Genomic DNA, 21,674 nt, shown 5'->3' with positions numbered 1-21,674 from the left:
AATCAAAATGACAGGGTTATATTTTGTTTAAAATAAACTTTTTGCTCACCTTGGAGGTTTAATTTGTATATCTTAAAAATGAGGCATAAGGCAGCAAAACACTGGCGGAAAAGTACTTTGAGGTTGAAACGATGGCCATGAAGGTGTCACATCTCAGCCACTGTACTTGGAGAAAATCTGTTTTGTCTGTTTTTTTGGGTTTTTTTTTTAAATCGGCCATCATTATATAAGTCATTATTTAGTTTTTGTTGTTGTTTTTTTTGCACACAAAAACTAATCTCATCGCTTCATAAAATGATTGTAGAGCCGCTGTAGTGAGATGGGCTTTGTAACGACGTCTTTAGTGCCTTTATGGGTCTTGAGAGAGGAAATGACATTGGTGTCAATGAAGGCCTTTCTGAGCCATCGGATTTCAACACTAATATCTTCATCTGTGTCTGAAGATGAATGGAGGTCTGACGGCTGTCAAACAACATGACGGTAAGTAATTAATGGCAGAATTTTCCTTTTTGGGTGAAGTAACCTTTGTCCATAATAAGTCCATAATCACTTTAATCTTTCCAACTGCAATCGAGGTCAATTTAAAAATGATGTGTTTGTATGCTGCTCTAGGTTTGATGTCATCAACACTAAAAGCCAACAGTTCCTGCTTTTAAAAAGCTTTTAAAAAAGTGACAAATTGGCTTTCAGATTAAAACAAGATTATCAGTCAACAATCTCTCTGTAGTTGAAGTCTTTAAATAATGCTCATCAATTGTACGGACTGTTTTATGACACTTTCTGTAGCTTCGTATTTAAATTCACAGATCCTCTACTATATGTAGAACTCAGAAACCCTTGTTATTAGCGACCGCAGTGGCCATTGAGTCAACTGCTGCCCTTGCTCGCACTCATCATACTAGAACCTGAACATGATTTAGTGCCCATATACCTAGGTTAATTTTCTGTTCTTTGCTTAGAAGCAGATTTGTCTGTTCAAATCAAAAGAAGCCATAAACAAAAGTGATCATGAAGAAATTTTTTTGACTAAAACATACGACTGATGTAATGACTGAGACAAATCAGACACATAATTACTTGTTACATTTAACAAATATGCTTTAAATGCTTTATGCTTAGTAACAGACCTTCCCTCAAAAGAGCAGGAAAGGTCTCCATTACCAGGTCTGCCATCAGATAAGACGTTATGCCTTGAAAGAATGTGAAAACGGATAGCTAATGCCCTTGAAAAGACTTTCCTGCATTCATTTATAGAAAAACTGTTCTATAAACGAACATGCATCCGAGGACATTGTGCGTATGATTATAACTATCTTGTATATGCGTATCTTGTATGGCATTTTGTTTTATGCAAATCTTATGAATAAACCACTAGTTAATGTAAAATCACCTATAACTTGTTTAATGTCTACGAAGTTGTAATTTAAATATCTGAATGATTGTATTTATGATATGTTGATACCTGCACGACTTATTAGTATTACAATAATCTTTAATACGTGCACGTGCCGAAAAAAATCTGGTCATGTGGATGTCAGATGCTGTTGGTTTTTATTTTGTTTAATGTTCACAACTGTATGCAAACAATAACATAATATATGATAATAGCAATTAGCAACAAACAAGAATAAAAGACAAGAGTTCCCTTATACCTGCAAACACAGTTCTCGCGTGTTTCACAGATTAAACGTGCATGAGAACGTCATGAAAGATTGAAGCGTCTCATGCACGCGCTGGTAACAGCTGATCGGATATGAAACGATTACTAAATTATGACAGCATTTCTTGGTGTACTACTTTTTCTTTTAATAAATAATAATACAATATTTCAAAAGTGATTCCTCTTAAGATCCATCAATGGAAATAAAGAAAAAGAAGAAGAGGAACAAGAAAAGAAAAAAAGAAATAGAAATGGACAAACGTTCCTCTTTCTGTCAGGACGTTATCATTTGAAATTAAAAGTTTTTTTTGTTTGTTTTTTTTTAAGAAGAAGAAGTGTCATAAATCTGTTTTGAATTAAGTAGTTTTAAAAAATAAAAAATATTTCTGAGTGATATCAGATATGTGTTTTCATTGTACTTACCCCGTAACTACATGGATAATTACCACTTAATTAAAAAATACTTACAGTATAAATAATTTGTTAATTTTCCGGATAGCTACCCCTTTATTCCCCAAATATTACATATTGTCCCCTTATACCTACAAGTACTTACTTTATAGTTACACTATAATTACCGAAAGTTATGCTGTAAATTCACTTTAATTATGCAGTACTTTCTGGGCCGTAATCTAAAGTGGTACCCAAATGGTTATTTGGTAATATAATATTTGCAAGGTCCTTTAAGCAATAGCTCACAGTGGAAAACCTGTTTATTGATTACAAACCTGTCCATTCATTACACACTGAGATCACACATCAACATAATCCATCAGCAAAAACATCAACAAAAAGTGTCATTTACACATAAAGTCCCTCATTTTCATTAGGTGTGATCATGTGAGCGTGCCCAGTGGTGCCACAAAAGTTGGGTAAAGTCTGCTTCATTTTACCATGGTGTCTCGTTGTGTGGCTAAAACACAAATAAGATGAGAGAAACACATTTACACAACAGAATTTGTTTGCTGTTGGTGAAATTACTCTAGCTTGTAACTGAATGAAAGTGATGTTAAGTGTCTATTGATGAGTATATATTGAGAAGACCTGAGGATCTTCGTCATACTGATAGATTCTCATATTTAGAAGAGCCCGGCTGGAGAACAGCAGGTCTGGGATGGAGAGTCTATAGGAAAAACACATTCATAATTTATGAACGCTCAAACTCTTTTGCTAGTGTAGTTTTTGATATTTCACTTACTGTGAGTGTGTCGTAAAGGTCAGGTGATCTGGACTTGAGGTCAAGAGCTGTATATGTTCCTGCTCTGGGACCATCATTCTACAGGGATACATATATTATACAAACAAACATCTCTGCATGGATGAGTAATCTAATTTAATTTCATTATTTTATCTCACCTCATACTCATGTACTGCAGATCTTCTTTTTATAATTTTCCTCTGACTGTCAAAAAGGAAAAAAATATTTGATTGTTTCATATATAATTATTAATCAAATATCTGTATGCATTAGTTTGAAAGTAGTAGTTTGACATCTATACAAATTACTGTATATTGTATTTACATAATAAATAGTATGATGATGATGATGATAATGATTATGATGATGATGATGAGTAATCCTCCAGATGCCACTGTGATCACGATCACATTACTACCAGCACCATGATGAACTGAAAGAGGAAGATCCTCATGATTAACTCTCCAAACTGATGAATGATGTGAAGATACAGGAGTGTGTTAATAAAAGCTTCACCTGTGACAGTTACAGCGTCTGATCTCTGAGATCCATGTTGATTGTAAGCCTGACAGTAGAAGCGTCCACTCTGTAGTGCACTGAAACTCTGTCCAGATCCAACAGCTGAGACTTCATTCTCCTTAAACCAGCTGAAGTTCAGAGCAGGAGGGTTTGAATCACTGCTGCAGCTCAGAGTCACTGAATCTCCCTCCACTATTACACCAGATCCACTCATCAACACTGAGACACTCCTGGGAGGGTCTGAAACAGAAACAAAAACCTCAACATTAATAAAAATCACAAACATTTGAAATCATAGACTATGTTTAAAGGCTTCAGTGTCACAGTTACTCACACATGACTTTTAGAGTCACAGCATCAGAGTATTTAAATCCATGTTCATTGATGGACTTGCACTTGTATTCTTCACTGTCATCAGAGCTGATCTTTGAGATGCTGTAGATTCTTCCAGATCCTACAAAAAATGCTCCTTTAAACCAGCTGAAGTTCAGAGCAGGAGGGTTTGAATCACTGCTGCAGCTCAGAGTCACTGAATCTCCCTCCACTATTACACCAGATGGACTGATGGACACTGAGACGTTCTTTGGTGGGTCTGAAACAGAAAACACATATCATTAACTTCACAACATCACAATAAAGCTGCCACACATATTCATGAAAAAAACACTTAAATAATCAGTTATCTTATAACTTTGATATGTAATCAGTAAATCACACCACTTCAGTTTTTTCCACCACCAGTAATATCATCTGATCTTATCTTTGCCACAGCAAATGTGTTTTTCATAAACAGATAATTATAATAACTGAGAAAGACATAATTAAGTCTCAAGGGTCAGCAGCCAAACTAAAGGAAACACTGCTCACCATAAAGGTCAAGAAACATTTTCAGGAAAAAATCAACATCTAAACATCTGTTAATTCTCAAGAAGAGCTTATGTAGACATCTGACAGAATTAAAGTCAATCTGGTTAGTAATGCGTGAAGCTGGAAATTCTGCTTGTAGAATTGTTTAATCCTCCTCTGTTGAGATTTTCAGAGATTTCATGTCTTCGTTTATCTTCAGTTGATTTCATCTAAGGCTGTGGCTGAAGTCAGTTGTAGTTCTTGTGATTCTATTTCCTTCATTGATTATGTTTGTTAACAGCAGGTGTTCATCACCAATGCTCAATCATCAATGTATAGTTACAGATCTGCCAGGTTCCTGCACCAGCCACCCACACCACACTCCCTCACTGGAATACTAATCACTCACACATGCACCTTGTTTGCATACTCATCACTCAACTACTTAAGCATGCACCTTACCTCAGTAAGTTGCCTGGTCTCGTTTATGTGAAGTGATACTTACCTTACTCTCCAGACGATTGTCCAAGTGACCAAACTGTGTGCAGCCTGAGTTTACCTCCAGTGATCTCCCTTCTCCAGACTGATTGAGTGTTCCATCAAGTTCCAACACAGTGTTTGGTTTCGGACTAATTCCTCACCATCCACACTCTCCCGTATCTGTAAGATTCCAAAGATTGGACTGAATATTCCTTCCTCACTCCAACTGTTTGCAAGATTTAACCTACCTGAATTCATCTGATTTACTTGTGTGTTGACAATAAATTACCTTTGCACTGCATTCTCTCTGTGTCTGAAGTTTGCTTTCATAACAGAAGACCAGACCTAGACAGTTTGACGACACAATGAGCAAGCCAGATCCTTTCCAGGGGAGCATGGATGCATTTTCTCCAAAAAACACAGATCCACCGCCACCTCTACAACTACTTCCATTACCAACGCTGTCACTCCTTCACTGTCCGTAGTTGCCAGTCCAATGGCTAAACCAGCACCCTTCTCTGGCTTAGCGGAGGAATGCAACAGATTTCTGCTTCTATTTTCATTGCCCTTGGAAATGCACACATTTCTAGACCACAGATGACTCATCGCTAATTACAGCACCATTACCAGTCCCCTAACCAGTCTACTACGCAACAAGCCCAACTTTCTGTCCTGGTCGCCATCTGCCAACTAAGCTTTCCAGCATCTCAAGAAGGGCTTCACCTGTTCACCACTCCTCATCCATTAAGATCCAAGTAAGCCATTTGTCGTAAAGGGTGGATGCATCTACTTCTGGAGTAGGACCAGTGCAGCAGTCTCAGCAGCAGGGGACACCAGCCAATCTTCATCCATGTGCCTTTTTTTCTAGAAAGTCGGGAACTGATGGCCCTTAAACTTGCCCTAGAAGAGTGAAGGCACTGATTGGAGGGTTCACAACATCTGTTTCAATGTCTCCACCACCGTTCTGCCAAGCATTCCACCAGATCGACAATATGTCACCCATACACATTTCACCCCACTCATCCCATCAGTACACACTCCTCTGGGCACTGCCCCCCAGGGGCCAATAGCACCATCTTGCTGCTAAAAGAATGGTTCTGGCGGCCTAACATGGCCCAGGATTTAAGAAGGTTCATTCGAGGTTGTGCAGATTGTGCCACTGCGAAAAGTGTGCACCATCTACCATCTAGCAAACTCCACCCACTGCCCACTCCCAACCAACCATGGTCACATCTAGGAGTAAACTTCATGATGGATCTTCCATCTATAGATGGTAATACCTGTGTGCTGGTGGTCATTGATCGGATTTTTCAAATCTTGCAATCTTCTCTCTCTCAAGGGGTTACCAACTGCTATGGAGACAACAGAACTCATCTTCAACCAGGTGTTCCGGCATTACAGGATTCCAGAGGACATAGTATCCAACCGTGGACCTCAATTAATCTCCAAGGTGTGGAAAGCCTTCTTCAGACTTCTAGCTGTGACCTTAAGTGTATTATCTTGATACTATCCCCAGTCTAACAGGCAGACAGATAGAAATATTCATGAGATCAGCCACTTCCTCTGAACCTTCTGTCACGGCCACCAGAACTCTTGGAACCAGTTCCTAGGCTGGACCCAGTATGCACAGATTTATCTTCGCCAACCAACCACTGGACTCACTCCCTTCCAGTGCGTTACCGGGGTACCAGCGACCCTTATTTCCCTTGACTTTAGACTTTAGGCCTTGCCTATCCCAGAATTCATTGTGCACCAGTACCAGTTGTAAACAAAATCTAAAATTGCTTGAACTGGCAATGTCAAAGGTGTCTTTTTTTTGACTGTACTAAAGTATGAAAATATATAATACAATTCCAGATATTTTGGAAACATGGTAAGTTTTCATACTAAAAGCAATGCTACAGCCACTTAATCTACTTTTAAATGTGCATTTCTTGTTGAAATGTGTTTTTTTTGTTTTGGACTGTGTGATCACACCTGCTGCCAATTTACCAGTTGTATTTTGAAACCCCAGGTTGCAAGTTGGGTGTTGTATCCTTGGAAGCCAGTAAACAAGGTGGGGCAGAGATCGTAGATTCTACCCAACCCAAAAAGCTTCCTCAAATGAAAAGTGTTTGCTTGTTGTGTTTAACAGTGTATTAATTACAAAGAAAATCCCACATACAAACTTCAAAGGAAAAAAAATAGGTACAAATAGTATAGATACTCACACATGACAATGAGATTAACATCATAAGAGATGAGATTGTGTCCGTAGGCAGCACAGCTATATCTGCCTGCATCCTCTCTTCTGACTGACTTGAGGAATAATTCATTACTGAATTTACTCTTAGTTGATATCTTCTGTGAGTTTCTGTACCAGATGAATGTTGCTCTGTCAGCCAGAGTGCAGCTGCTTTTACATGTCAGACGGACTGAATCTCCCTCTGTCACTCTCTCAGGAGACTCCACCTGAAGATCTAAACACAACACACACATTATATCTAGTGCTGCTGTCATACACTGATTATTATTCAACATAATGCACAGAAGAAGAGATAAACCTCATGAAACTTGCCTGTCACATTAAGAGTCACTCCTGGATAACCAATCCAAATGTCACCAACATTACTGAAGAATCTGCAATAGTATGTGTGGGAATCCTTCAGTGTCACATGACTCAGTGTGACAGCGCTGTACTGCTGTTTAACTCCCCAAACTTTAACCCGCTGACTGTATTCAGGATCCTCAGACAGATCTGGATATTTTACATAATCTGTTACAGTTGTGTTGGTCCATAACACATTCATGATAGAATGTCCAGGGTATGTATAAGTGCAGGTCATTGTGACTGTTGAGTCCTTTAGTGCACATATGTGTGTAGGACTGTAACTCAGATGCCACTTATACTGGCCATAAACTCCTGAAACACACATTAAATGGATAATCACCCCATATGATTCACACATAATGTCCTAATGTTGCCCCAAACATTTATGCTGTCATAAACCTGTACATTAATTCAACTTTAAACATTTTAGTGTGAGATATATTTAGGTAAAATTTAGTTTTTTCAACTTTAACAATTTAACTTAAAGAGTTTCAATCAGAATTGAGCATTCAGACAGACCATGGAATAAATAATATTGTATTTTTGATTAATACAACATTTATGGAATGGACTGCATTTATATAGCTCATCGTAAGCACTTTACATATTGCCTCACATTCACCCATTCATACGCCGACGGCGGTGTCAGCCATGTAAGGCACCATCCAGTTTGTGACTTGGTGGAATGGGGGATTGAACCACCAACCTTACGGTTTGTAGACAACCTACATGAACCACTGAGCCACTGCTGCCCAACAGGGCATTAAACATTGAGTCTAATGATTGGCAGACCCCCAGCTAAAGATTGTCATAAACAGGTTTATTTAATAAGTGTCTATGTAAATAATTAATTTTGTTAAATTCTCCAATCACTCACCGTGAATCATGAGCAGAATCACCAGAGGAAGAGGAGGAGCCATTTTGACTGATATCACTATAATTTAACACATATCATAGTCTTAAAAAATTTCCACAAATCAGATTTCAAAGAGAATAGTTCCCAGTGGTTTCTACACCAGTATCAGCTTAACTCTATTTCCAGCGTAACTCTTACCGTGTTTTGGTGAATCTGATCTCGGACAGGCGTTAAACTGATTTCACAGGATTAACACTGTTTTACAATCCCCATGCAGACAGAACATTTTACTTCCTCTTTCTTGGAACCTGCCCTTATGTGGGCAACTTTAGACAACTTTTAAAAATTGAGTAAGACTGGATGCTGTCACAGACCACATAGAGTTGCTTTTGAACAGACTTTTTTTATTTTCCCAATTTTAGTTTTGCCTTTAATTTAATGTCAAAAATAAAAATAAAAGAATTGACTAGGAAGTAGTGGACAGTAGAGATGGGTGGGACAGGAAATTACCCCAATCCCGCAACAAATCAGAGCCCACCGACAGTGTCTCAACATATGTCACTGAGCTAAATAATCATATGCCGGGGGGCGGGGATTATGCTATAAAGTTAATTTACAGCATAACTTTCTGTAATTATAGTGCAACTATAAATTAAAGGGTTACTTCAGCGATTAGCATATGGCTTTCTACCAGTAGAAACCCTGGAGTATTCGAATGATCGTTCAATAAGTTATTACATTTGGGATCAGTTTGATGAGATTTGGATTCCCCTTCTCCATTACCTTGATAGCGTAGCTTGGGTAACAGTGTAGCATTGACTGTCCCATTAATGTGGCATGACTGAAGTGGTATGTTTGGATTGTTTTTTATTGTATTGACTACTTTGACTGTGCACAGACTAGATGATGAAAGTTCTATGTTGACATCCTTGAGGGAATTTTTGCCTTCGGTTTATTGTCGAAAAATTATAGTAACGGAAAGTGGTGAGTAGTAGAGGTGGCTGGGACAGGAAATGACCTCATCCAGAATCAGTACACCCACACTCAAGTGCCAGCCTATAATGAAGACCACATGCACAGCCCACTGTCAGCCTCAATGTATGTCACCAATCAAAAGTATTTCTCAGCTAATGTTGCCTTATAAAAAGCCCACAAAAGGACATGTTGATTGAAAAAGAAAGAGATTGGAGGGGAATTATATGGAGACAGAGAGGTATGCATTGTGATAGTGTAGCGACTCAGGCGAATCAAACACACAATCGCCAGTTACATTTAACAAATATGTTTTGAAAGTTGTGCTCACTAGCATACCTTCCCCCAACACAGCAGAGGGAGATTCTTCAGTCACCCTGGAAACCATCTGATAAGGTGTTTTACGACCGGAAAGAATGTGGCCACAGGAAGTCTTATACACAAAGAGTTTAAGACACAGAGCTTTTGCCTCAAATTATAGACAAACCATCTATAAATGAACATGCACCCCAGGACATTATATGTAAACACATAACTGTCTTGTAAAATGTTTATTCTGTATGGTATTTTGCATCTTTTTGTCTTTGTCTTAACAAAGTACTAGTTCAGATAACCTCATATATGTCATGTCTCCTATCAAATTAATGCTCACTTCACGACTTACACTTCCATGTATATCACTTATTCAGAAAAGGCAGTGTGTGTTTGTTGCATTAATTATAGTATGAAGACTCAGAGACCCACTGAGTCGAACTTTCAAACAAAGGACAATAAAATCTGCTGAGGAATTTCCTGCCGGGAAATCCCAACACTCTCATTGGTTAAGTCTAACCCTGGAGGGTGGGACTATTTCCAGACCTTAAAAAGACCAGTGAAGACAGGCTCTGCCCTCTTCCTCTCCTCGCTCTTCTCTCTCTGGCTGAACCAACACGTCATCGTGGCTGGCCCTTGAGCCAGGCCACCAATGCAGGCCCTCCAAGCAGGCCCCAACTCTTCTCTTCTCCGAAACTCTCTGGCTTTTACTTCTTCAACTCTCTCCTGTGGGAGCCAACACCCACGGGGGGGGGGGGGGGGGGGGCTAGCACTTAAGCCATGCCACCAATGCAGGCCCTCCAAGCAGGCCTCATCTCTTCCAAAAATCTTCTCTTCTACAATCCGATCTTCAAGGACACGAAGCATCGCTAAAGCAAACAGCCGCTTCCCTCCCAACCTCGGAAAGGACCGCCGGACATGCAGGACATTTGAACACGCAGAGACACATACGCACACAAGCGAGAAGCCAAAACGAAACCAAAAAGAATGCAAGTATTCTTATTCTTACTGCTGTAAAGAGGATGTGTTATTCTCCCGTTGGGATAAATTAACTCCGTGAAGGTCGTATTTGGTTGAACTGAAGGAAAGCTGTTTCTTACCCTCCCCCACTCTCTTTGTCTCTCTCTCTCTCTTTTATCTCTCTCTAACTTCAGTCTATTCATTATTCTCTTTTATGTATTCTTTCGTTAATATCTATACTTCTACTCTCTTGATGCATATTTAGTATGTACTTTCTGTGTGAATTGTAGTGTTATTTTTAGTCTGTGTTTATTAAACCTTCAAAAGACATTTAATGAGTTGAATCTGTTATTCTGCCACATACACAAAGTCAATGAAACTTGCGATATAAACGTTACCTAACTGCTTATGCTACTATGTTAGTAAAGTAAACTGTATGACCATTTGAAATATTGAACTTATCCTGATCAGTAAAGTTAATGTTTCTTATGCGCTTGTAAAGCAGTAATCCCTTTATTGAGAATTGATTTGAAAAGTCTATAACTAATTTGCAGGACAAACTTAGTAGGATAATTTCAAGCAATTCCGTAAAGGGTTACTTGTATTTAATTAAACAATTTTCCCTATCGGAAAATTTTAATACGTAATGAACAACTGGCAAATCATATTCATAAATTCATGAATATTGAATATTAAATCCCTTTTGAGTTAATTATTCCCCGAGACATTAAACTCATAAGCTCGTTGTTGTTACATGTATTTGGTGGAGAAATATCGGGCAAGTTTCAAACGTTTGTGTATGTGTGAATGATATTCATATTCTATTCATTGTGTATTTTTGGAGTATTAATAACCTGCACGCGCGTTTTTGTTTCGTTTTGTTTTGGTGTTGTTTTGTGAATTGAACGGTACGCGCAAGGCGAACCCAAGCATAAACAGATGCTGAGAAATGTTGAAGTAGCCGGATTATATTAATAAAAATATGAACGGTACGAAAATCCGCGTGATCTCCGAAAAACTCTGCAGCCGTAGGCGCAATAGGTTTTATCCGCGTGATTTCCAAACAAATGTATTGTAGGAAACCCATACATTTGACTCGAGCAATATATTATGTGTTCCATCAAAATAATGAGATTTTGATGATGTCTGTAGACACGTACGTTGCGTTATCCCGCTTGATCTGAACTACAAAAAGTTTCTATCTGTGCGGAAGATTGGGACAGGACGAGACTCTCCTGTACAATATAAGGGGCCTCAGAATAATTATTATATCGTTAAGATAAACGATAACTCCTGGTTTAAGTCTGGCTTAGCTAACCAAAGACTTGAGACCTAAAACATTTGAATCAGAGATGCTGAAAACCGTCAGCCATATTGATAAATGTCTATTGGAGTCCATGTAAAATGCGTGAATAGGCAGAAGATAAATTCCTGTTTGTCACCCGTTTCGTTGCTCGTGCACATAAAGTGCAGTCATTTTTAAATGAGTGCAAAAGCCAGTAGAGTGTAGGGAACGCCGCTTGCAGAACGCGAGGGCGACTCAAGAATTGCAACGCCGCTTGCAAACCGCCAGAGGGCGACTCAAGAATTGCAACGCCGCTTGCAGAACGCGAGGGCGACTCAGAAATTGCAACGCCGCTTGCAAACCGCCAGAGGGCGACTCAAGAATTGCAACGCCGCTTGCAGCACGCCGGAGGGCGACTCTAGAACCAGACAAAGCCATCTGGTGAGCATTTCCGCCTAACTAACTGTAGTCTAGGGCGGGCGCAATAGCGCCATCGTGTGGATAAATTCGGATAGTTTCACTCTCCGTTATTTGATTTTGCCTTAACAAAATAAGTTTGAGCCTATAAATTGTTTATTGCTTACTGTTGTACACAGTTTCATTTATACAATTTTTCTAGCAACAACCAAGTCTCCTTTCTCGTTGATTAAACACCCTTATTCGAATTTGAAGTTTAAAAAGAAACATAACTTCCTCTAACTCAAAGTGAAATTAGGTTTAAGTCACAGACAGTCCAATTGGAAGGAAGGACGCCACCGTGTGGCTGTACCCTGTTAAGTCAGCGCAACACTAAATCCCTTCTCCCTTTCTGATTAATTCTTTTATTTGGATAACTCCCACTTAGAGATTAATCGTTATAGGATAAGATTTTTGATTGGCTTTCTTTTATTTGATTTTCCTTACAGGCTTATTTAAATTTCATTTAAACTTGCTTTGAATTTAATTTGAATTAAGTTGAGCTTCTAATTTTTTTATTTTATTTTATTTTATTTATAATTTTATTTTAATTTTTAATTTTAATTTTTAATTTTTAATTTTTAATTTTTAATTTTAATTTTAATTTTTAATTTTAATTAATTTTTTTAATTAAAAATTATTATTATTATTTTATTTTTATTTTATTTTATTTTTATTTTTTTTATTTTTCTCTCTGCAAAAGTTTTCTTTTCCCCTCCCATTGGGAATACAGCTCAGTCTGGTAATTACAAACGGTATCAAAAGTGCCTTTTGTTTTATCATTACTTGACAGAAACTTTTGCCTTTTTCTAAATTGCTCTTGATATTTAATCTTCCACTTAAGCGACCTCAATTCACCCCGGATGAGCTAAATGGGATAACCCATAGTACAAGCCGAATTTTAGTATATCTTGAGCATTAAGCCTATTAATTTTCCCTAACACTCCCGGCGCGCACGCTGACATTCCTTTCATTACAGACCAATTCATCTTGTGTTTGTTTCCACTGTGCTCTTTCCTATCCTCACTGTTGGACTATCACGATTGTGTTTCTTTCAGTTCACCAAGAGACCCCAAGGAGAATTAGATAGTCCCGGGACGACCGAGCAGCAGTTCACCAAGTGACCCCCCAGGGCTACCGCCCACCTAATTGTCTAAATTGTCTTATTATCTAACTGTCGACATCAGTTAGCCAAAATTCCCAGCTATCCGTACGATAGCTCGTTAGCTTAGAACAAGCTTGCATTGGCTCTCTCTGTGTGTGTGTGTGTGTGCTGTGTTTCTTTCGTCCGCAGTAATGTTCCGTGCACCCAGTTCCGCCGTCCCGTGGGACCGCCTAACGACATGGCTGGAAGCGCTAACGGCCACCAGTCAAGGAAGTCTGGGACAGCTGAACCAGGAACAACTGGACACCGAGCTAGACCAGCTGATGACACACGACCCCACGCACAGCTACTCCAACAAGGAAGTGGCCAAGATCCTCGGAAGCCTCGCCCACGTCCTCATCGCACAGGCACGTCTAAGCAAAGGGAGCTACGACAACCTGGAACAGGAGGCAGCAACGCTAAAGCTTCAAGCCAAGGAGGCCCGGAGAGACCAAGCCCTCACCCAGCTTCGTCTAGATCAGCTTCTAGACACAGAGAAAGAACAAAGACAAGAAATAGAAAGACTTCAGGAGACCCTGAAGGAGCTCCGTCGTGACACCGACCGACGAGTACAGTCAGAGAAAGACGCCAGGAAAAACCTCAACGAAAAGCTTCGGCGTGGCGAATCCCTCCTGGAGAGAGCCACTGATGAACTTAAAGACAGAGACATTAAAGCTAAAGTCTATGCAAAACATTTGCAGTCGGCACAAGCCGAGATCGACGAGCTCGTCCAGCAAAGACACGAGCTCAAAGATGAACTTGACATGGTGCAAAGAGAACTGAGACAATCATATATAGTGCAACGTTACCGGAAGGGGGAAACACACAACACACAGTTTCCCCTGACCAGTTACTCCGCACATTTTAGCCACGAAGCAAGAGCTACGAAGGGGAATGACAGCCCCCTGTTTAAAAGAGCACCCGCCAGTCTCCACGAATCCCCGTCAGCAGCAAAGGAAAGGACGCCCTTCCAGGAAGTCAAGGTCAACAGCCACGAAGCTTCAAAGAACCTTGACAAGCTGGCCAGAAATATTCCTACCTTCAGCCCAGACCCGGCAGGAGGACACGACGTCCACGCATACTTAAAAGACATAGACTTTTACTTGCAAACTGTCGCTCACGCGAACAACTGGGACAGACTGTACCTGCTCAGGGCCACGTCTAATCGTGACGTACGCAGCTTTCTGGATCGACAACCAGAGGCCATCAAAGCGGACTACTGGCATCTACGACAAGCTCTAATTCGTGAGTACTCCGACCCCGAGTCAGACCAGGGGTTCATCACTGCCATGGACCTCAAGCAAGCTCGACGTGAGACCTCACAGAACTTTTATAACAGACTGCGACGTGCTTACTTCGGGGCACGTAACGACCCAGGCATGGAGGAGGACATCAACTTCAAAACTCTTTTCCTCCGAAACCTGCACCCTACCATCAGTTACCACCTGGGGGTGCTGGCGTGCCCGCGCAGCATGGGCACGCAACAGTTAAGAGACTTGGCTCACAAAGCTTACGTCAAACAGAAAACCATTTCTGAAAAGACTGTAAAACAGCCCACCATCTGCCCTGTCTCTGTGCACCACCCAGAGCTAACCCTAGAGGGCGCCAAACAGAACCACAGTTACCGACCCGTCAACAGAGAGTCCAAACCACTCCAAGCCAGCAGAGGGCAGCGTGGTCATAATGGCGACCGTCCACGGTACCAGAGCGATCGCTCTGAAGGATCCTGGGACCCGCCTCGCCCAGAAAGCCAGCGAAGAGGCCACTCTCGACGGGACAATGGTAGGCCCAGACCTGAACCCACGTCTGGCAAAGAAAGTGTAGCTGCTTCTGAAGTTACAGAGCTTATAAAGATCCTGAAAGAGCTCCTCCGACAGAAACCTCACAAGGAAGACAAGAAGGACGGACCAGGTACAGCACGACTAGACATGATACCTGAAATCAACCTTCCCGCCCTTCCTGCAACTGAATCATCCACCCTGAACACTGTTCCCCAATCACGGACTAGTGTACTAACTGTTGCACCCCCACATGTCAGCAGCACACCCACACGACAGCTGACAGCAACAGCCTCTAATCAAGACAGTATCATGGCGCAGCCCAATGTACCAAAAAGCGCTGTTTTGATTGTTTGCACGCATAATGAGACACTTGACACATATCCAGACGGCTTATCAAGCAACACACAGGTCCCCACACCAAGACTCCTGGGAAACCTAATCGAGAAGGGGATGGCTCGAAAACTCTATCTGGCTATCACTATGGAAAGGGAATTTAAGCTCGAAGCCCTAGTTGACACTGGCTCCGACCTCACGCTTATATCCGCCCAACTATTTGAAAGACTCAGATTCGAAGCACAGAGGAAAAATCGCACCCTTAACCTTCACACTTGTAAGCTAAATGTGCAGTCGTATAGCCAAAACGACATCCAGCTCAAGCACGTAGCTTCCATCCACCTGACAATTGGACCTATGAGGCTGATACACCCAGTCTATATCTCCCCTATGAACACTTATCCGTTTCTCATCGGAAAAGACCTGCTGGACCGCTTCGAACCCGTACTGGACTTCAAACAGCTGAAAGTCTGGGCTCACGTGCGTGACCCTCTGCCCCTTCAGACACACACATCGTCTGAGCAAGACTGTCAAGTCACAGAGGTCACGGGAACTCCCGCAGAGCCAGACTGCCAGGTCACAAAGGCCACGGGACCCCCTGCAGCACACTGTGACAACACAGCCTCAGCCCCAAAGCCAAGTTCAAGTTCGCAACTTTGCACATTTCAGCTATCCAAAGACTCTGATGCCATCTGCCCCCAGGTCATGAATGACCTACAGCTGAATGACATTATCACAACGAACAGTATCCCTGCACTGTGGGCAGACAACTCAACCAAAAGTCTACCACTGTGCAATGCAATCAGTAAAAACACAACACACGGCGACATGTGGGCACCCCCAAACCCCACATCCAGCCCCATTGTTGCAGTGCTAACCCACAGCAAGCGATCGACACCGGCTACAATGTCTCCCTTGCAGCTGCTACCGCTAACTCCGCAAATTTCCAACAACGATATTGCGGATATGCAAACCTCTGACACTGCAATAAAGACAATTCTTGACCACCTCTCAGACCCCTCCAACCACCCTATCACTGACTCTGAGCTCATTGATGACTCTAGCCACAAGCATCTACATAACTCCAGACACATGATGCGTATTATGGACAACATTCTCTGGTGTGCACCCGATGGCAACACAGCGCCACAGCTTGTAGTGCCACGGTCGCAAAGGGGGGTGATGCTAATGTACGCCCACAACACACCATGTGCTGGACACCACGGCACCAGAGCCACGTATGACACACTGAAACAGGTGGCATATGGGCCTGGGATGCATCAAGATGCAGCAGAGTATGTTAGAGAAGGGCTAGTTCGCTGCCAGTTCCAACCAGCAAACCCGAGCCACAGAGCCCCACTGCAACACAGAGGGACCACGTTCCCATGGGCAAACCTACAAATCGACCGGGTAGAACCCCTGCCCAGGTCCACAAAAGGCAAAAAGTACTTTCTCACAGTGGTGTGCCAGTTTACCAAGTGGGTGGAGTGTCAACCAGCACCCAACGACACCGCCCAGACCACGGCATACCACCTGATGAATCACATCTTTTTCCTGTCAAGATTGCCACTGAGAATCAACTCAGACAGAGGCATCCACTTCACTACTGAGGCCATGCAACAGATCTGGAAATGCCTAAGAAACGCGGCCGTGATCATGCTCCTGTGCCTCCAGACAATCAGAGGCCAGCCACCACCAGACACCATCACACCGGGTCCAGCCTTGGGCATCGTACTGAGAGAGCAACCTGGACTGCTGATCACCAACTGCAAATGAATCCTCAAAAGAAAGACATACTCTCCTGAACTTCACATCAGCAGCGCAAGCTCCTCCAGCCCTGCACACAAACGCAAAAGGGGGGAGGAGCCCAAGCCCTCTGCCTAACCTTATACCAGCTTCAAGAACCTTCTCCTCCAACACCAGGTAGTCACCTTGTAGGCAATACTGCCAAGCCCCACACTATGTCATGCATGTGATTTGAGAAAGAAGGCCTTTAACGAACACAAGGCCGCCTCTGAAGGGATTCTCAAAACCCCAATGACTTTGAACTTTGAAACAGAGAAACCAAAGTGGATCACCAGAAGGCACCCAGCCTGGCCACAATGCGAGGCACCCTCTGGAAAAGTTCCTAGTCAGCATAGGACATAAAAGTGTCAAGATGCACAGTCCATCTTCCTAGGCAGGAGACCTAAAGGACTGACTGGCCATTGCGAGGAACATGGTTCCACCCAGGGCTGCAGAAAGCCCACAGCACACCTGCACCACACAAACGGACTTCTGGATGACAGGTGACGCACCGTCAGGGCACCTGCTGCCTCGACACCTGCTGCACAAGCAAAGAGACCTGAACTGGGCTACTGTCTGCCTTATCTGCCGTGGAACGACCATCACTTCAGGAGACACAAACAACTGGAGCCTAACATGGCTATGGTGTGTCTGATCTTCCTGAATCTTTGATATCGCTCGTTGTTGTCCATAGGAGGGACAACAACTAGCGAAAGGGGGGATTATGTAGCGACTCAGGCGAATCAAACACACAATCGCCAGTTACATTTAACAAATATGTTTTGAAAGTTGTGCTCACTAGCATACCTTCCCCCAACACAGCAGAGGGAGATTCTTCAGTCACCCTGGAAACCATCTGATAAGGTGTTTTACGACCGGAAAGAATGTGGCCACAGGAAGTCTTATACACAAAGAGTTTAAGACACAGAGCTTTTGCCTCAAATTATAGACAAACCATCTATAAATGAACATGCACCCCAGGACATTATATGTAAACACATAACTGTCTTGTAAAATGTTTATTCTGTATGGTATTTTGCATCTTTTTGTCTTTGTCTTAACAAAGTACTAGTTCAGATAACCTCATATATGTCATGTCTCCTATCAAATTAATGCTCACTTCACGACTTACACTTCCATGTATATCACTTATTCAGAAAAGGCAGTGTGTGTTTGTTGCATTAATTATAGTATGAAGACTCAGAGACCCACTGAGTCGAACTTTCAAACAAAGGACAATAAAATCTGCTGAGGAATTTCCTGCCGGGAAATCCCAACACTCTCATTGGTTAAGTCTAACCCTGGAGGGTGGGACTATTTCCAGACCTTAAAAAGACCAGTGAAGACAGGCTCTGCCCTCTTCCTCTCCTCGCTCTTCTCTCTCTGGCTGAACCAACACGTCATCGTGGCTGGCCCTTGAGCCAGGCCACCAATGCAGGCCCTCCAAGCAGGCCCCAACTCTTCTCTTCTCCGAAACTCTCTGGCTTTTACTTCTTCAACTCTCTCCTGTGGGAGCCAACACCCACGGGGGGGGGGGCTAGCACTTAAGCCATGCCACCAATGCAGGCCCTCCAAGCAGGCCTCATCTCTTCCAAAAATCTTCTCTTCTACAATCCGATCTTCAAGGACACGAAGCATCGCTAAAGCAAACAGCCGCTTCCCTCCCAACCTCGGAAAGGACCGCCGGACATGCAGGACATTTGAACACGCAGAGACACATACGCACACAAGCGAGAAGCCAAAACGAAACCAAAAAGAATGCAAGTATTCTTATTCTTACTGCTGTAAAGAGGATGTGTTATTCTCCCGTTGGGATAAATTAACTCCGTGAAGGTCGTATTTGGTTGAACTGAAGGAAAGCTGTTTCTTACCCTCCCCCACTCTCTTTGTCTCTCTCTCTCCCTCTCTCTTTGTCTCTCTCTCTCTCTTTTATCTCTCTCTAACTTCAGTCTATTCATTATTCTCTTTTATGTATTCTTTCGTTAATATCTATACTTCTACTCTCTTGATGCATATTTAGTATGTACTTTCTGTGTGAATTGTAGTGTTATTTTTAGTCTGTGTTTATTAAACCTTCAAAAGACATTTAATGAGTTGAATCTGTTATTCTGCCACATACACAAAGTCAATGAAACTTGCGATATAAACGTTACCTAACTGCTTATGCTACTATGTTAGTAAAGTAAACTGTATGACCATTTGAAATATTGAACTTATCCTGATCAGTAAAGTTAATGTTTCTTATGCGCTTGTAAAGCAGTAATCCCTTTATTGAGAATTGATTTGAAAAGTCTATAACTAATTTGCAGGACAAACTTAGTAGGATAATTTCAAGCAATTCCGTAAAGGGTTACTTGTATTTAATTAAACAATTTTCCCTATCGGAAAATTTTAATACGTAATGAACAACTGGCAAATCATATTCATAAATTCATGAATATTGAATATTAAATCCCTTTTGAGTTAATTATTCCCCGAGACATTAAACTCATAAGCTCGTTGTTGTTACAATAGAATTGATAGTCATCTTGATTAATGTTATGGACTGTGGACAACACATAGAGCATCTTTACTCTGTTCATTGAGAGACCATGTCCAGCAGCAGCTGTGAATCATGCACAGATTGGACACTCGAATGATCACAGAGCAACCAGTCATCTAGATATGGTAGAACTCGCAATCCCTGGGCCCACATGGGAGACAGAGCAGCCTTCATACATCTCGTCAACACACAAGGGGCTAGTGAGAGTCCAAATGGCAATCCTATGAACTGGTGACTCTTGTTTCTGAAACTGAAGCATATAAACGTCCTGTGACGTATTTTTGTAATCGGAACATAGAGATTAGGGCTGGGCAATATATCGAATATCAGCGATAAAATCACAGTGATTTTGACGACGATGTAAAATTTGAAAATACTGTGAAATATTGTATATTTCAAATTCAACATGTATATTTTCCCAAAAAAACATTACCAGATAATGCAGAGGTCTGCTTCCACCGTTCACTAAACATTGGAAGCAGAAGAGTTATATATTATAGTTAATATAGTTATATATATATATATATATGCACAGCGTATTGTAACAGTTAAAGGTTACATGGGTTGTTATTAAACTACCCACCATTAGGGGACACTACTGATCTTTTTTTCTAAGGTTAAATACCAGTAGATAGCAGAAGAAGAGAGAGCTGTTTGGTAAGAGGAAAGCATGGAATTCCCTCTGGTAACCTTATCTTTAATGATGTCCTGATTGGGAAACATACTTTTTGATGCTTAATCAAAGTAAGGTCTTTTTTCCCCATGTGTAAAGTAGTGATGGGCAGACCGAGGCTTCGTGAAGCACTGAAACAGAAATGTGCCGAAGCTTCGTAACAACACCCGACACCCATCTCCATGACACCATCTAGTGGACACTTGCGTGTATTTATCTGAAATAACCTTGAGAGTGATCTACTACTGCATGTAAAACACAAAACAAAAAACACGTTTTTAACATCTGTCTGACAACTACCTGGTTTTGTAACCTGTAGCCTCCTCATTGTAAATAACTTTAGTCTTTTGTTTTGTTTTTTTGTCATGAAAAATTAAGATTATTAAAAGAAATCAAGCCACAATAGGTTATTTGTTACATAACATTTTTATTCAAAAATATGAATTGCGCTGTTGGTGAAGGACTTAGTCAACTTAAGTTAATGGATCATGCATTCTGGGCCAATACAATACACACATCTCACTTTATGTGGCGTTTCCAAATGGAGCCTAGCCTTAATATAACTAACCAATGTGCACTATAAATCTCACTTATATCACAAAAACCCACAATGTGAAGATGGAATAACGTCACTTTTAAACTGTGGGGAATGAGGTTCATTCAGATGTGTGACTGTGTGGTTTGTTCCCGCCCCTTTTAATCAAAGCAGTTTCGACAGGCGCACCTGATGAAACACCTCGGTGCTTCGTTTAGAGGTAGTCATGTGACATGGGTGTGTTGAATCACAGCTCGGAGCAGCGTTTCGACACATCTGCGCTAGGGATGGGCCACTTATTTTGTTTTCGATACGATACCGATACTTTCAAGGCCAGTATCACCGATATCGATAACGATACGATACTTTTAAACTTTTTTTTTTTTTTAATTATTAAATATATTAAATTATTTAAATGACTAAGAGTAAAAATACCCACTTAACATATTTGAAAGGTATTTTAAAATTCAATATGCCTTAATTGCAACTTATTAGATCCAAATTTTTTAAAACATGGATAAAATGTTTAGTAGTAGTGAAATTAACCATGGAAACCTACAAATACTAGCCTATTTGAACTACGGCTACTGTAGTAAAAAAAACAAAAAAAAACAAAACATGGTTCAGTTTCACAAGGGACTGCCAGTGACTGAACATTGCAACCATAAAATGCAACCTTTTTATTCTGAAAGTGATTTATATTATCATTAGTTACAGCATAGAACATGATCAATTTTAACTTTTAAC

At 41.2% G+C, this 21,674-nt stretch overlaps 1 protein-coding gene across 1 annotated transcript; it reads right to left on the bottom strand.

Annotated features, from left to right (window-relative positions):
• Window positions 1-2,475: 2,475 nt before the first annotated feature.
• LOC137073731 (B-cell receptor CD22-like) lies at window positions 2,476-10,057 on the bottom strand. The gene is made up of 11 exons (XM_067442437.1): window positions 10,051-10,057; window positions 8,171-8,227; window positions 7,261-7,605; window positions 6,914-7,162; window positions 3,712-3,969; window positions 3,375-3,617; window positions 3,183-3,291; window positions 3,017-3,062; window positions 2,859-2,936; window positions 2,705-2,783; window positions 2,476-2,573 (listed from the first exon to the last, which is right to left on the bottom strand). Exons 1-10 carry the CDS (start codon window positions 10,055-10,057, stop codon window positions 2,718-2,720), a joined length of 1,458 nt encoding a protein of 485 aa, XP_067298538.1. The 3' UTR covers window positions 2,476-2,573; window positions 2,705-2,717.
• Window positions 10,058-21,674: the final 11,617 nt, after the last annotated feature.

Source organism: Pseudorasbora parva, chromosome 4, assembly GCF_024679245.1.
Source record: "Pseudorasbora parva isolate DD20220531a chromosome 4, ASM2467924v1, whole genome shotgun sequence".
Lineage (NCBI taxonomy): Eukaryota > Metazoa > Chordata > Actinopteri > Cypriniformes > Gobionidae > Pseudorasbora > Pseudorasbora parva.
The sequence above is the reverse complement of the archived record's forward strand: the minus strand, read 5'-3'. Positions and strand labels throughout refer to the sequence as shown.

What these genes read in the sequence shown, in the direction of transcription:
- LOC137073731 (XM_067442437.1), bottom strand. An exon ending in AGTGACTCTTAATGTGACAG is followed by an intron (nt 7,163 to 7,260) that starts GCAAGTTTCATG and finishes TGTTGTGTTTAG; the next exon opens with ATCTTCAGGTGGAGTCTCCT. An exon ending in AGACGCTGTAACTGTCACAG is followed by an intron (nt 3,292 to 3,374) that starts GTGAAGCTTTTA and finishes TTCCTCTTTCAG; the next exon opens with TTCATCATGGTGCTGGTAGT.